This window comes from Anguilla rostrata, chromosome 13, assembly GCF_018555375.3.
Source record: "Anguilla rostrata isolate EN2019 chromosome 13, ASM1855537v3, whole genome shotgun sequence".
Taxonomy (NCBI): domain Eukaryota; kingdom Metazoa; phylum Chordata; class Actinopteri; order Anguilliformes; family Anguillidae; genus Anguilla; species Anguilla rostrata.
In genome coordinates this window covers 30,297,355-30,314,382 of record NC_057945.1, presented here as the reverse complement: position 1 = coordinate 30,314,382, position 17,028 = coordinate 30,297,355, and the positions used below count along the sequence as shown (strand labels likewise).

General features: G+C 38.7%; 1 protein-coding gene across 1 annotated transcript in view; it reads left to right on the top strand.

Moving 5' to 3' along the window:
- Window positions 1–17,028, top strand: part of LOC135237397 (cadherin-4-like) — a 218,278-nt gene that overhangs the window by 143,156 nt on the left and 58,094 nt on the right. Inside the window, exon 5 of the mRNA XM_064304530.1 lies at window positions 1,391–1,567. Within this exon, the coding sequence (XP_064160600.1) occupies window positions 1,391–1,567 (177 nt within the window). The remainder of the gene's footprint in view (window positions 1–1,390; window positions 1,568–17,028) is intronic.

The following is a 17,028-nucleotide window of genomic DNA, read 5'->3' as shown; positions in this document are numbered from 1 at the left end:
ACCGCTTCCTACAGATGGAACTCCCCAAGCCTAGCTGAATGGTTCCTCACCAGACTTGTCAAGATATTTGAGCTGAAAACGCTGTGTGTGCAGAAAAACCTTAGAGAAAAGTGATACTAAATTAAACTGAGATTAACATTTTTTTTTTAAAACCAGACTCCTGCTGTGTAGTGATATGCCGTTCTAATTGGGGTGCATATTTGGTACTGAGTAAACATGTTTGACGTGTGAAAATCCCATCAGCATCAATTCCAGCAGTGAATCTATCTCATCAGAAAAGTGATTATTGTAGTAGGAGATATTCATTAATTATTGAGTTCTGATTATAATATTTTTAAGTCACACCCATTTAAGATTTTGCATCAGAAAGCTGTTAATCTCCCCCACTTCATTGTCTGGAATTGCAGTACAACCAGTGCTACAGGCTGCACATTTTACCCACCCCTCTTTGCTTAGCCTATTATCAATTTCTGAATCCTCAGATGATATTAAATAATCACTGGTCATATTAAACCCAATGTGTCCATTGTTATTCATTTTATTAGCTAGTCTTGTTTGGTCTTTTAGCTTGTACTACGAGCCCAGTGGCAATATTCTCTCAAAGATTCCCTAGCAGTAGCCACAAGGTGTACACAAATATTATCTGTAAAAATGATCTATGTCAAGCTCAAAAAATAAGATATCAAAACTCTAGAATGTTGGAACTCCTCCACAGTACATACAAGAACAGGAACTCCTCGGGCAAACTACTAGGAAACACAGAGTACATAGGCTGTCAGATGGTAAATGATCTATGATAACAGACATTATAGGCTTTGCATTATAAATTCCATCCCTGCCTCTGCTGAACAGTAAATTGTTGAACTGCTCTTTCCGTTAGCTTTAGTGACTAGAACCTCTTTAGTTAAGCTAGAAAGGAATGCAGTCTGCATAGTCTGTGCCTTGTGATAAATGATCTTTGGCTCCACCATTTAAACCTTGAAATAAAGCAGTGCATTGTTGGATGCCAGACGGATCAGAAGCTCTCATGTAAGTAAAATGCAGCTAATCCATCCCAAAGCATGATTGGAGCTTTATCGTGTGGTAACACCTTGCCACTGTCTGGTCCTTGCATAAATTCCTGTACTTATGTACTCAATGTATATACTTTGGTGACTTTGTAGTTTTACTTCGGTGTACTGTGCTGAAATGCAGGTGGTTGGCAGGATTGCTTTTGTGAGGGCAGTCATGGTGGTGTTCATTCCCCACACAAAGTCCAGTGCTGTTTGCTCCAATTGGTATAACTTTTATCACATCGGGAGACACCAAACTATAGATATCATGTGACAGTGTATGCTGACTCGGTTGTTTATTTATTCTTTTTATTTATTTTCGTATGTAATATTCCTAGACTACAGAGAAGGAAGGAGTTTCCACTGAGCCCAAGTCCCAACCCAGCATCATCATGTTTCCATGGAAACAACGGCAGAACCCCAGCATTCCAAGGAGACAAAAACGAGACTGGGTCATCCCACCGATAAACGTGCCTGAAAACTCCAGAGGACCCTTCCCCCAGATGCTTGTCAGGGTGAGTGACGTCATAGTAATGACATAACAATGGGAGGGCATCTGTTTATCTGTGTCAATTAGTTTATCCAGAACAACTGTCCAAGATATCCTATGGCACACACAGTATGGTTAAGGTTACAAGGGTATGGGTACAGACATATATTCTGTAGACAAACCAGACATGCAGCTCAAAAATTGTTAAAATTTAAAGTTATGTGTATTTTCTGTTGGAACTACAGTAAACAATTCATATGTTGTGCATCTCATGAATATTCATGTAGGGAACACTATGATTCAGAACAGTACCGTAGCAGTGTTCTGTCCTTTTGCTGCCTCTTCCAATATATATTCGTAGTAAAGAGGAGGGATGCATGAGCCGAGCATCTGGATGTTGAAAGGAATCTGTAGAACAGAGTAGTGAAGAGCACATAAGTCATAAAGCATGTAGCCGAAAACTTGGTTGAGATATTTCTGTGGGCACCCTCCCCCACTCCACCATAGGCAACCTATATATGTACATACCACATATATATAGTCGCCTTGGTGTTTCAGCACTGACAGTGATTGACACCTCACGTAACAGAAGATCTGGCTATAGGACAAATTCAGTCACTCTTGGTCCTTATTGCAGAAAGCTGGGGTTTGTCTGGCTATTAGCCAACACAAATGATCTGCAAAGCAATGCAATAAAGGTAAATATAAATCAATTAAATCAATCTACTCCCACCTGAGGGATTCCTATAGCCCTGTCCTCCTGTCTTGCTACTTGTCTATAGCCTACTAGTAACCTGCTGTTTTCAATAATCTACTGACAACCCTGACAGTCTGTCTTGAGACATGCTGCTTATAGCATAGTCCTTGATTAGTTTCAGTTTCGAAAATGATTTCTCTGCAGAAGCCACAGTCACGGGAATGGTTAAAGAGCTTAAATGCCATGGCAACATCAGGAAATCTGTGTAAAAGGAAGTGGTGCTTTAAATACAGCAATTCAGCAAGATCTTTAAATGGGCCTGTCTTATTCTCCTTAATTTCCGACCTCAGTGTGTTTTGGAAAGAGATTAAATGGGAAACTCTGAGAACAGCCTGTGCAGTGGAAGTATAGCTACCTGCATTTGTGTTTTGGTTAGTCGATGTGGAAGCTTTGCTGCCTCACTGGTCAAATAATGAGCAAATTTTTGAGCACCGCTGAGAAATTGCTCGTCATATTGAAAAATAAACCACCTACTCACTCTCTGACCTTATTTAGTGAGGATGTTACATTTGCGGTAGCTTCATTTTATTCAGCTCCATATTTTGTTTTAGTTGTTTTTTTGTTTTTTTTGAGCATAGCTCAGATATATTCCCTTCATTTTAAAAGGAGGCCGAGCTAGTTTGTAAAAGGAAGTAACAGCGTTTGCTGCTGTGTGTTTTGAACCCTCATTCACGTTGGTCAGCCCCAGAGAGGTAGGCTCTACTTGGGTTAAGTTGGATGTGATTTGACGGTAGTATGATTGATGAGTAGGGGGCCCCGCAATGATGTTGAGCAGGGTTTCTTAAACTGTGGGTTAGGACCCAAAAAGCAGGAGCGTACATGTTGGGTCCCGGAATGAATCTGTAGTCCACTATGCTATGCTAGTATACATATTGAATTGGCCCCTGAAAGGTACTAAATTTCTTAAACGAACCACAGGAGGTGGGTGGGTGGGTGGGGGGGGCAGTAGGAGAATAGAGAGGGCATGATTCAGCAGTTATGAGATGGTTGCTGCTAAAATATTCTCCACACATGGGTAGCATGTAATATCCCCAGTGAGTGCTGTCATAGTTCTATATTTACTTATACAAATCGTGTGTGCGTGCGTATGAGAGCATGCATGCAGGCGTGCACACATTATGTGTGTGTGTGTGTTTGCATATGTATATATACAGTATGTTATTAATATTGATGTTATTATATGCTGTGAATTAGTGTCGGAGTCGATCAGGCTTAGCTTCATTTTGCCATAATTCCCAGGCAGGACAGCCGAGTGCACAGCCAGCAGGGCTGTGCTTGCAGAGATGGGTTTCCTCACTCATGTGGAAACCTTGGAACGAGAGCCCTTGTTGGGTGTTTTTCTATTTTTTTTTTTTAGTTTTCCAGACGAGAGATTAGCATGGCTTGTTTTCCTCCTTCCTCCCCTTGTTATGGCGAGCTTCACGGGGGATCATTAGCCGCTGGTGATGTGATTACCACGCCATCATGGCAGCTGTGCTCTGGCTGCTGCATAGGGGCTGGTAGCAACAAAGGAAAAAAACGACAGAATTTTCTGGAAGGAAATACGGTATCTCTGTGGTTTGTAAGCTGGAGTTAAATGTTAATTGAAACCAGGCCTAAGCATCTTGTCAATATGCTGATGGAATCCAATTTATTTTTTCTTTTTTTGTAATACAATTATTTTTGTAGCATTATAACGTTAACTAATGAGCTTTAGTGAGCAGAAAAGGAAGTGGTAGAAGTACAGAGGTGAACCCATGGCTGTTTTTCCCTTTCAGTTGGCTTTTCTGAATTTCCCCACTTTCTCATTTCTACTGTAATGCAGTGCAATCAATACACAGCCATTGGCATGCAAGATAATAACAAAATGAATGAATTGAAGGCCAGCAATGGTAATCACTGGGACAGAAACAAAGATAATGCTTAAAATGCATTTGCCGTATGACATGGAATGGTGGCTCATGGCTTATTCATGCCAAGAGGAAATGCTGCATAGCTTATGTCAGCTGGGGATACCAGGGGTTCATTCAGCGATTTGCTTCCTTTCGCTGTGGTTTCCCATGAAAGCTACTTCGGCTCGAAGTGATTTGTGAAATTTTTCATGAATCCTTGAGAGATATTTGCCCCTGGGTTGGTCAGCATGCTGGGATTGTATCTGTAGAACTTTTCTGTTTGGTGAGGGTACAGCTGAGACGGACGCAGCAAGTGATGTATTTAAGAATTGTTTGCGTTGGAAAAACGTGTGGCGCAGTCCATAGGGCGGCTGGGTCTGAAGCCACATAGGAGCTGTGATCCCTTCCATATCAGAAACCATATCTCCTTTTTCACTGGTAAATGGTAAATGGACTGCATTTATATAGCGCTTTTATCCAAAGCGCTTCACAATTGATGCCTCTCATTCACTAGAGCAGTTAGGGGTTAGGTGTCTTGCTCAGGGACACTTCGACACGCCCAGGGCGTGGATTGAACCGGCAACTCTCCGACTGCCAGACAACCGCCTGAGCTTTAGTCACTGTTGGAATAAAGTAAAAATAAAAAAAATGAAAGGAACCCAGATTCTCCTGAAATATTTATGGATGCTTTCACACCATACGCATTCACCCTGTTAGTTGCAACAGTATTTTATAAAGTCAGTGTTTTTCCATGATGAACGCAGCTGTTTTTCATCTTGAAACCCCATGAGTTGGATGGCCCGCTGAATTCACATTCAACTGAAATCTTATGATATATTTGTCCTGAAACTGTTTGAAACTACAGCCTGGATTCAGTCAACATTTTCCTTCTTCTTTAACTCAGTCAAATGCAGGTGATATAATTTTGCTGCACAATCATAGTTTAGTGAGGTCAGCAATCACCAAAATTAACTCTAAAGTGTTTTGAAGAAAAAACAACCCCTTGCATTTAACTGTCAGTCAAGGTCATGGACAAACATTTACCTAATCAGTGCCTTTATCTGTTCATACTGCACCCATTTTACATCCAACAGAAAACAAAATGAAGAAGATGACTCATACCATAACAAATTGTGTGTCTGTTAAACTGCAACTTTGGAAGCTGTAAAAATAACTAAATGGAAAAAATCATGTAAAATGAGGAGTGAGCACATACATAAATGCACTGTCTCTGTAGCCAGGACTGCATTGTAAAGCTTTTAAAATTCAAAACAGAATTCAGAAGAACACAGAAGTGTTGAGAGCAATGATAAGAGTGTTCGACTTGTTGTGTGGAACGGTAATTTGTTTGCTCGGTTCAGCTCATAAAGCATCCGTCAAATGAGGGGGGAGGTGGTATCTGTCTTTCCATTTCCCTCTGGAAATATTTAACCATCTTTTTGTATTCTGCTGTAGAAAAACAAAACATTTCGATTTTGGGCACGTTAGTTTACTGGTTCGTGTAATTCTAAGAGAATGAAAACTGGTACTGTAAAACCAGTTGCCCAATACCCTGGCAGTGGGGCACTTAACCTGGCTGTGGTTTGCTAGTTCTTCTCAAGAGAACAGGCACCAGTGAGCTGGGTATTATACAACCAAGAGCATAGGTTGCAAGGAGATGGATCGTGTAGGTTGCCATCCTGGAGCAAAGAAATATAATATCAAAGAATATTACATATTCTCTGAATTGTACAGGTTTAACAGTTGGCCTTGTTGAGATACAATGCAAAGTTCCATAGAAGGAGTTTTTGACTGTATTTGAACGAGTGAATGGATTCATATTTCACACATGCCCAGTGTGTTGCCTTAAACTGGACCGGCAGGTCAAGTGCAGGCAGCACAACCAGCTTCTGAGTTGTTATTACTCCACACTGCCCCTTTCACATTGGGATTAGTGTGCAATTACGCCTAAGAATACCCCTCCCATTTAAAGTGGCAGTATCATAAAAGACTGTTCTGGAGTGTAGCCTGCAGCAAAAGCTGTCCTGTTCTGTCCTTCTAATTGGCCTGTGTAGAATACCATTAACTGGATTAATACCATTTATATCATGGTCATAAATAATTGTCTAACAAATTATTTCTGAGATGATATTATCACTTACCTATCTATCCATCCATCTATTCTCTATACCCGCTTATCCCGGTCAGGGTCGCTGGGGGTGCTGGAGCCTATCCCAGCATGCTTTGGGCAATATCAGGAATACACCCTGGACAGGTCGCCAGTCCATCGCAGGCACATCACTTACCCGTGTGACAAACTATTGCATAATTGGCTATTATAGTTCAGTTTTGATGTTAAAACCGTGTTGTCACATCGTGATACAGTTAATGACATATTTCACTAAACTCTGGAACATCATGTGTTCAAATATAATTAAAAAAAAATTTTTCTATCGCTTCTAACGTAGACATGTGTGGTAACCCTGAAAATGTCTCCCATTTATGTTTCATTTGAAAAAAAAAAAGAATTTGTGCTGTGATGCTGGCTCTGGAGAGCTGTTAATCTTCATTATGTTCCATGTAACAAGCCCATCAGTTTTCTTTCGAGTTGCTGATTTGTGAAAGACTATGTTCTGACAACTGCAGCCAAGTTGATAATGTGGTCCCTGCCAGCAGTCTTATGTCCCTCTCTGTCTCTCCATTATCACCAACATTTGGACCCACACACACACACACAAATTCACACCAAATTGAGATATTGAGAGAAAGGAAGAAGTGAGGCAGAATAAGAGGGGGTGGGAGGAGAAAGGGACGCCATAAATACTAAATAGACAAATGTATTTTGGTGTGTTTTCATTTTGTCTGACTCGTAAAGTCATCAGTTAGTCATTGGTTTTTCTATCAAAGGGTTTTTACAAGGTTATTGATTTGTAGGCTAATTTTCACTTTAGCACTGGTTCCCTTTATTGCAGAAGACACAAACAAGCTGCCTGTTTACAAACAAGGCTGAAAAGTATTTCCAATAATGAATGCACACACACTGAGATGGACACAGACGCACACACACGCATACACATAATGCAGAAATATTTACCCCACTGTCATAGAATTGTTAAGCATACATTTCTGGCTGAATAAGTAATTGATACATAATTAATAATTACAGTTGAAGATAATCCTATTCACACCTGCACCTGAAATATTTGATTTACCAGGGTGCAAAGTGTCAGAACCAAACTGATACTACATCTATGAAATCTAAAACAATACGATGACATTCTATTCTTTTTATTCATATTACTGCCAATTTATCTCAAATATGATTTCTTCTCCATTAATTTCCTTATCTCTACAACTGAAGTGATTATATTTTTATCAGAAGGACACATTAATAAACATGGAAACTGCCAAGTATTTTTAATACAAAAACAAATGGCAGCTATTGCAGAAGGAACACATATATGCGAATCTCTTAAATTAATGTATTACTGTATGTGGAAAATTTTCACAAATCTATGCCAGCTACATAAAGAATCATGATTTCTATGACGTGAAGGGTACCTTGCACTGTGGCATGAAGCTCTACGCCTGCTCTGCTACTCAATGATAGACAGCCTTGGTTGCTTTTTTAGGTTAATTCCATTCATTAAAAAAACATTATCATTTATGTGATGAGCTAAAATGCTGACGCGCACATTGGGGTGGGGGGGGGGGGGGGAGGTTGGGGGCATTAGCTGTTATAGCAGCCATTGACAAACAGCATATACATTTGTGATTTAAAAATCTGGAAAAAACTGATAATTGTTGTACCCTGTCCCCTATACCACCAGATCCTGGCAGACATGGTAGAGAGAGGCACATTGTTGTCATGGTGAAAATTGTCAGGGCTTACAAATATTTATTTATTGGAATTAGAAGCACGTACAAAGTTCCACTATATGAACCTACAATACGACATCAGACTCTTCCATGTATATACTCCCAAAACTGTACTATAAGGTAACCTTCACCACAGTGTTATAGTAATGGGGTCTGTGTAATTACTTGTGTACAAATATTGTAATTAATCTAAGAACCATAGAAAAGGCATAGTTACATAGCTGAAACAGAGCCATGCATTCAGTGGAACTGTTGTGCAATTTTACAAACCTCAGGAAACTGCCAGATAGATACTAGGCAGTGTAACTTCGTCAATATGTAACAATATGATGTTACACATTAGTTCTCATGTAATTACAATGTTGTTACACTTGTATGTCTCCAAAGTATGCTCTAGCAGTACTGGAGAAAAACTGGAGGCTTTTACATGTCCTGCTTGTGTGTGTGCGATGGAAGCTTTTATGTGATTCTGGAAACAAACATGCTGTGTGAGAAACATATTTGCCCTGTGAAGTTTAAACTTGGGGATTACCAAAATCAATTTTTCCAGAGTCCTCCGTAGATGCCAAGATCCCTCTCTTGCCAACAAGCTGTGTAATGTCTCTCTCTGTGAGCGCAATTTTAATGTCTGTGTGAGTACTAGAAATGATGTGTAACTGAGAGCAAGCGTGTGCATATGAGAGAGAAACTGCAGTGTTGAGGTGTGCAGTGTGTGAATGTGTATGTCAGTGAGATGTTTGTGTCTGCATTTCTGTGTGTGCCCCTGCATACCTGTATGTCTGTCTATTTATGTTCTATTTTAGTGTGTGTGGGTGTGTGTGTGTGTGTTTTCACATATTTTCCTTAAGATTGTATTCAGAGGTTCAGTCCAAGATATTAATAAAAAAGAGAAATATTGGTAGTTTATTGTGTGCAAATTCTATATTTAAGTAGTTTCTATTTAATTCCAGTGATAAATGACTCCAGAACCCCCATGGAAGCACAAACAAGGAACTAAAAAGGGCTGGGGGGTAATGCCCTTATGCCCTGTTGTAATGGCGGTGTAGGATTGCTGTACTTCACACATAGTGTGTTAGCACGGGCATTAAAATGTCTGTCTGTCTGCAAAGACAACAAGCCCACATTTGCCACCGACACTGTTGACTTCCACAAACCTCTGGATCTCTCGCCTTCCCCCTGCGCATGATACAACACTACGGATAGAACTCTATACCGGCTAAATATGCTGCTGCATCCATGCTGCAGCGTCCCTTCCAATGCACTTGCTTTAGCACCAGTGAGATCACAGGAAGACCACACAGATCAAACAGCATGCTCAGAAGAGTAAAATGCAATCTTCAACTCTCTGTGACGGCGAGAAGCAAACGCGCTGAGAGACGGTTGTTGAGAAGAAGCCAGGGTGGAAACGGCAGGAGTGTGGGGCCCTAGCCGAGGCCGTATAAGCTCTGCTCTCTGCTTCCCACTGCTCCAGTGGGAACCACGGCTGTTTTGGGCTGAAGGGCTTACGGTAGTAGATGGCCACTAAATTGTGTGGAATTAATGTAGGGATTCAGAAAGCTGGAAGGAAAAAAACATATAAAATGAAAAAGCCCTTTACGGGTAGGTGACAACTCCTAAGAGCCATCTTGGAATATTCTGGGTCAAAGCCTTGGATTTGAGAGTAAATGATGTCTCAGGCCTTGTGTATTACTGTGCTTATAGGCTTCCCTGGAATTTGGCTTAGTTCCTTTTCAGACTGGAATGGTAGGATCTTACTTACCATTGTTTTTCCTGCCAAGAACAAATTGCCATATTTACTGGATTTCATTCAACATTACCACTCCACAATAACAGTCAAGAGAGACAAGATGGTGCTCGTGTTTTACTGTTTGATGTTAATGCAATATGGTTAAATAAACAAGACATATTTGATTGGTAGAGTCATAGGTTTTTAATTGATAGATAGATTGATTGATTGATTGGTTTGCAGAAACCAAACCTTCCCATCCTTTTGCTAAATTTCATTTTTTGTACTTAAACCACTGAATATCTAAGCATTTTTATTCATTGATTTTATTTCATTGTTTACTCTCAGCTGGCTGTGTTTCTCAAGTAATTTAATACTAATTATCAAGCATCTAATTATGTCAATTATATACTAAGTATAACAAACTTGATTGCACTGAATATCTAATGCCACTTATTCTCTTTGTAATTATACTTTCGCTTTTGTTTCTGTGTAACAATTCAGGCACTAGGAAAAGTTCAGTTCAACTGAAAATTAGCATATTGCATCTCATAATACAATACAACTCAATACAACACAATACATTATTAAGATCTATAGAGCATTTTTATTTTTTGGCTGGGAGAGGATGTACAAGACAACATAAATTTGAACATATACAACACTCACATTTAAAATATATTATTATTGATTTAGTTCACAGTTACATTGAAGTGTTAACACTGACCACACTCAATACTTTATTGAATTTGCGTAGAAAATGTCTGATACTTGGATTTTGTCCATTTTGAAATATTATGAAGTAATAAGCATACCTCAGAAAGCAATGATGTTTACTTTGTGTAGCACCATCCAGAAGGTAGCTTTTTGAACTCTGAAAGCAAAATGTGATGGCCATGAGTATGCCTTATTTAGTACCCGATGTTCTCTCTCCTGATGCCAGTTTGAATTGCTTGCTCGGTGTACTTAATTTGCATTACTGCTTAAATGATGTTTCATGTGCTGTACACTTACTGGGAATGTTGTTAGCCAGGTCTGGCACTATTAGTCAAATAAATCAGGTGAAAGTGCTTATGTTCTTTTACATTGTATGTCATTCTGGATAAGTGTATTTGCTAAATGAATGACACAAATGTAATGTCATGCAAACTGTGGAAAAACAACATCAGCTTAAGTAGCTATGCATATGGCCCAACGCCCAGAACAAATACTCTGGCTTTGGAGTCTTGCAAAGACAGAAGCACAGAAATAAATTTGTAAAATAAATATTTATTTCTGGTTCAATTTAACACTTTATGGGAAGTTGCTAAATTGTTGGGATGCTTTTTAACCATTAAGCATCACAAGTACCAAAAAATAACATAAAATAAAAATAAAAAATCACATCCAGCTCTGGGTGGAAAGAGCATGTAACTACTGGGAAATAGCAACACTGTGCTCTGTCTGGGTCACAAATTTCTACATTTTATTATCTTCATATCTACATTACTATAAAAGCATGGATCATCATTATAGGCTGAGTCATGTGGTACTAGCATTGCTTGATGCCAAATATGGCATTGAACCTGCCTCCTGTAATTTGTTTTCTGCTTTTAGTCATTTAAGCTGCTTGATTGTACAGAGACAAATATTTGGACTCCAACAATGAAGTCACTTTAATAAAAATTCATTCTTTGCAAATGGTTCAATTTTATGATTTGCGATAGTTAGTTGTTCCAGGAAATATTGAAGAGGTCTACTTACCGGTCAATCAAGTGATATTTTCTGTGACTCAGTAGTTCCTTTTTTAGTAATTATTTTTCCTTCTTCATGACATGATTTGTGTGCCAAACTAGAATTAGTCTCTTGAAAATGACAGCACGTTCCCAATTAACGTCATTGAATAAGTGCTTTTTCAACTTCAAAAACAGATTAGAGTAAAAACCGGGATTTTTTGTTATTTGTGCATTCAAAGATAACTTGACATCAAGACTGCTTTTAAAACAGTTTTGCTCTGACAGCTGAGTCTATGCACTGTCTCAAATTTGAGCTGATGCAGATGAAAGGTGGCTTGCTCTCATCATAAAACTATCTTTTGAAGGCTGATCTGATGGCTGAAACATCATGTTTGGCAACTAATAATGTGAAGTGCACTTTTGAACTGCACTTGCAATTTGGGCTGCGTGGTTATTTGGTTTTCAACAATACTTTATTGAATGAGTCGTTAATATGGCATTTGCAGCTGTTGCGCGATTAGCAGCACACATTGCTCTCTGTATGTTAATTTGTGGAACTGCTGCTTAATATTTTGAGTGCAGTTTCCACTTTTCAGATTTAACTGAATGTATTTGTCAACAAATGTACTGTAGATTTGTGTTGATACAAATGTCCTTTTTCAATTGGTTAATTCCAGTTACTGCTAAAATGAAAGTTTATTATTAGCAGTAATGGGCAAAGTACAGACAGCTTGTACCTATTCAGTTCTGCACCTTCCCTCCCTACACAAACAGGAGACAAAAATGTATGTATCCTGTAAAATTATAAAAAGCAAAAAAGTAAGGGGAATTGTAATGGTGATGCTAATGCTCTGGGCTCTTAATTATTTTACACGTCATTATTTCCTTAGCATATAATTATTTATAAGAAAACCAGCAGGGCGCACTCACACTGCTTGATTTCTAGTGAAGAAAGTAAATCAGCAAGGTGCCTTCCGCAAGGGTAAAGGCTAGATAAGGCTTCCTCAACTGTGGAGCAGATGAAAGGGGGTACATTCTGAGATAGCAGAGAGGAAGAAAGGAAGAGAAAGACCAAGGACGAGGCTCTGCTGAAAATGATCCTTAGTTTCAGGACATCATGAACACAGCCTTATCTCACTATTATCCTCTTCCATCTGGTCATGATCTTCTTGTGTTTTCCAGCATCAGAGCAGAATTCCCTTCCCTTTGTATATCCTCTTTTTAAGTGATATTTAAATATCAAGCAGCAGCAGGCGCCTCCTGTGCAAAAGTTTCATATTTGAAGATACGATTTGAAAATGAGACAGCCAATAAAATGTACACTAAATGATTATTTATATTGACTCACCTTTTTACCCTTTTGAGGTTATTGTGGTAAAACAGTATTTCTGTGGCAGCCACTCAGTGAGTTAGCTGTGTATGTGTGTATGATAAATAATGCTTCCTAGAGCTGTTGCATCCAGGGAAAGACTAAAAAGAAGCAGGAATGCTAAAGTGGGAAAAGGAAACAATATCATCAATATAAGCTCCTGGGCGCAAGACTTCAATGGAATTCAATGTGTGCAATTGTGGTTGTGACATTTAAAAGTAAAGTCAAACAAAGAATACAATTCCAAGTTATTGGCTTGTTCTCTTTTTGGACCACGTCTTGGAAAGTGCAAAGTTGAAAGAGATGCTTGTCAGAAAATAATTGAATCCATAGCTGTTTATTTTAGCACTTGGTATACAGTAGAGCAATGCACGTATAAGGAAAGCAATATAGGAGAACCCACAATGCCTTGTAACCCCCTATTAAACAAGAAAGACTGACTCACCTGGCAATCTAACTAACACCAATTTCATCAATCAGTTTCTTTACATCATTGGCATCAGTTTGCATTGAGAGTATTTGTCTTGTTGTGTGTGATACTAAATCCTATTTCAATTTCTTAAAAATCTTTGTCTTGTTTCTTATCTTTGTCTTGTTTCTGTGTCAATTTTTTATTAGCCAAAGTAGCACATTTTCAAAAGAGGCTGGGTTTCCCCTGATCACTGTAAAGCACTTTGAGCATGTGAAGAAGTGCTATATGAATGCAAAGTTTCATCCATTCATTAGTTCATTCATTCATTCATTCATTCATTCATTCAAAATGTTCTGTTATTTTCTATGCCGTTACTGCTTAACAGGCTTCACATGGTTCTATTTATGGGGTGGTTATCAAAGCATATATTTTAAAATTGTTATACAGCTAGATATTTGCTGAAGCAATATCTTGCTAAAGGGTATAATGGCAATGCTCCCCTGGGACTCAAACCTATAAACTTTGAGATCAGAAACCCAATGCCTTAACCACCTTGTCAAAGGAGCTATCCTACCATTTATATATTTTATTGTTGGTTTTAGTAGTTCCAACTTAAACTACCAGAAAGAAACTCTTTGACGGCACTTTTCTCCATCTCTCTGATAATACTCGGTAGATAGATGTTTATATCTCTGATAGAGGAACTGATAGGTGACCTAGAGACGGATTACCTTGCACCAGTCTTGCTGCTGGCCAGACTCTGAAACTGAGGTGAAGCCAAACTGACACAGGCAGGCATCCCTTATGTGATCCACTTCCTCCGGAGTCCTTGCTACCTTCTCTTCATTATCTAGATACTCAATATCCCCACTAGCATAGCTCAGCTTGCCCCCACCACTCTTTCCTGTCATAAATAGTTCCAGGAGCCTGGAAATGTATGAGCTATGTCAGCCAACACCCGTGAGTGCTAAGTCTACATTAAATATTTTTATATAGTTAATGCTGCTATGAAATTTTCTATTGGCTAAAATACCCGTTGGCTTATATGTAGTGGTTGCTGTCCTGTATGAGTGGATAGCACGCAAAGTGCTACCCAGGAAAGGAGCGAAGATGCAGAACAATGGAGTGAAATAGAGGTACAGACAGAAAGATAGAGGGCTGAAAAAGTGTTTATTGTCTTGCTTCGGTCTGTAGGGACAGCCTCCAATGGCTTAGCTCTGCAGTAATTATGAACACTATGTTCCTCATACCAAGAGAGGGCCTATTGCCACCGTTATTACTAAAAGCCATTAGTATTGACATAAAGAAATAATTCAGCTGTCTCTGGAGGTCCGTGATCTTCAGTGCAAAAATATAGAAATTTTAGTGTCTAATTCGCGGATGGTGCTCTTAACACAGTGGCATTGGGCAGTATTCTTCCCTCTGCTTTGAGAGAAAAAGGGATTTTTTCCCCATTGTTACTGGCAGAAGAATGCTGTCTTAATTTGTCACTGTATTACCTATTAAAAATAAGCCCACTAATCGAATTGAAAATATTGGTATCCTTTTTAACATCAAGTAATATTTTAAGTAATAAAATATTACCAACAAGGTTCTGGGTTCAAATCCTGGCCCAGGGCCTTTCTGTGCAGAGTTTGCATGCCCTCTCTGTGCCCACGTGGGTTTCCTCCGGGTACTCCGGTTTCCTCCCACAATCCAAAGACATGCAGTTTAGGCTTGTGTTTATTTTGTATTTCTTCCTTCTTCTTTTTCCTGCTGATTGCTTCATCACAAATGCTCCAGTACCACAGTCAATCATTATCCCCATTGAACATCAGCCAGTAACAACATCGGATCTTGAAAGTGGCCAGTTATTATAATATTTTTTGCAAAGGCACATCTCATTGTTTGAATCCTTTTGGGTATAATACAAAGGCAGTTTCATTTTTGGCATTTTGACCATGTTTAACGTTAGCTAGCTTGCTAACAGTACCTGCTGTCAAGGGTACCTAATAACAATATTTCAGGCATCCGCTATATATATTTTAAGTGTAGTAGTATTCTAATGGGCTATTTAGTGTTGGGCCCAGCTACTAGCTTAATTACATTTTCCAGTTCCATGTGCATACTTTATTTCGGAAGTCCAGGAAAATTGTAGGCCTACCTGTATTGGCATAAAAGTAACGTCACGATATTTGTTAGATCAGTATCATATCTGGAAAAGAAAAATCCTAGCTTTAAATTTAAAACACCACTATCCATTGGATATTGAAAGGAAAATTCCCTGACAAAATGGACCAGATTTATCATGTCATCACCACAATTGCTCTGCCACATATAAAATGCATTGGGAAAGTTTACATAAAATATAAACCATATTATACCGAAACCTGCATTGGCATGAAAAGATCCCTTATTGTGCTTATTAGGCTGGTCAACATGAAGAGCCATCTCTATATCTCCACAGTATTTCTCCTGTAATTTATATTTTGAGACTGAGGGTAGGACAAATACAGGTAGTGTCTCTGTTCAAATATTCAGATGCTTCAATGTGAATAACATATGAGGACTTTTCTCAAAAGATTGGTTCAGATGAAAGTGTTCCATGGCTGTGTCTCTGTAGTTAGACGTATTTAGTTTGTCTGAGTCTGCTCCAGGAAAAGTTTTCTTTTTTTTCTTCTTTTTTTTTTTAGGCAAACTCGTCCCTTTCCACCTCTTCGATCATTACTCTCAAGCTGTTTTTTCTTCTTTTAAAAGACTTCTATTTAACTTTAAAGAGGGATAATTGCATATTAACTTCAACAAAAGCTCCTGTGAATGAAGCAATTTCCTGGTTTGATGGAAGTTTAGTGCCGTGTATCTGCGGCTCTCCTTTCTCCCCTCGCTATCTGTCTCATCTTTTTCTTTAACCGTTATTTTCCCGTCAGCTTATTCTCTCAGCTTCTTTCACATTGGATTAAAAAAAAAAAAAATCCCGGAGGAGAGAAGGAAATTGATCATCAAGCTGACAATGCATTAGGTGAACACAGCCCAGACAATTCAGTTTGTCAATGAATGGATTTCCGTGAGAGAAATGTGGAAGGCAGGAATCTGTAATACAGAGCATAATTTTCCTTAAACTCTTAAAAAAAAAAAAAAAGGTTTTAAAAATGTAAAAAGATAAAATCTGATTTAGACTAAATATGAACATAATTGCTAATTAATTATACACATCATGATAGTCTTTATTCCATATTCTCTTTTTGGTTTTTTAGGTTTCCAGCTTTGCCGTCTAAAGGAGACATTATTAAGAATGTATATAGGAATACAACTTGACAAAGTTTCACATATTTTACTACTTTCTATGCATGTTTTGTAAAGGTTAATATTGACTGTTACCGGTTTGGTATACTGTTTCTTTTTTCTTTCATTTCATTTTTGTGTGTGTGTGCATGTATGTGTGTGCGCGTGACTTTGCATGCAGGCATATGTGAAGTCTTCAAAATAAAAAGCTTGTTAGACATCACATTCGTGACAGCCTTTGGAAGCGCTTGTGCAGGATCAAACAGGAACAACACTGAAAGTTTAGCGAGAGAGAAATAATTTTGTACAATTTTGTTGTAGCTGTCTGAAGACAAAAGGAACAGAAGAAGTAAGAGAAAGAACGAGACAGTGTCTCACAGGGGTAGATTAGAATGCATGTATCGCAAGTCTGCAGATCGAGCTGGAATTCTGTCAGTTGGAAGTTAGAGAGAGGTACAAACCCGGAATGCACCTGTTATGTGTCTTGTGATAATGCAGAATTTGTAGTGAACTGCCA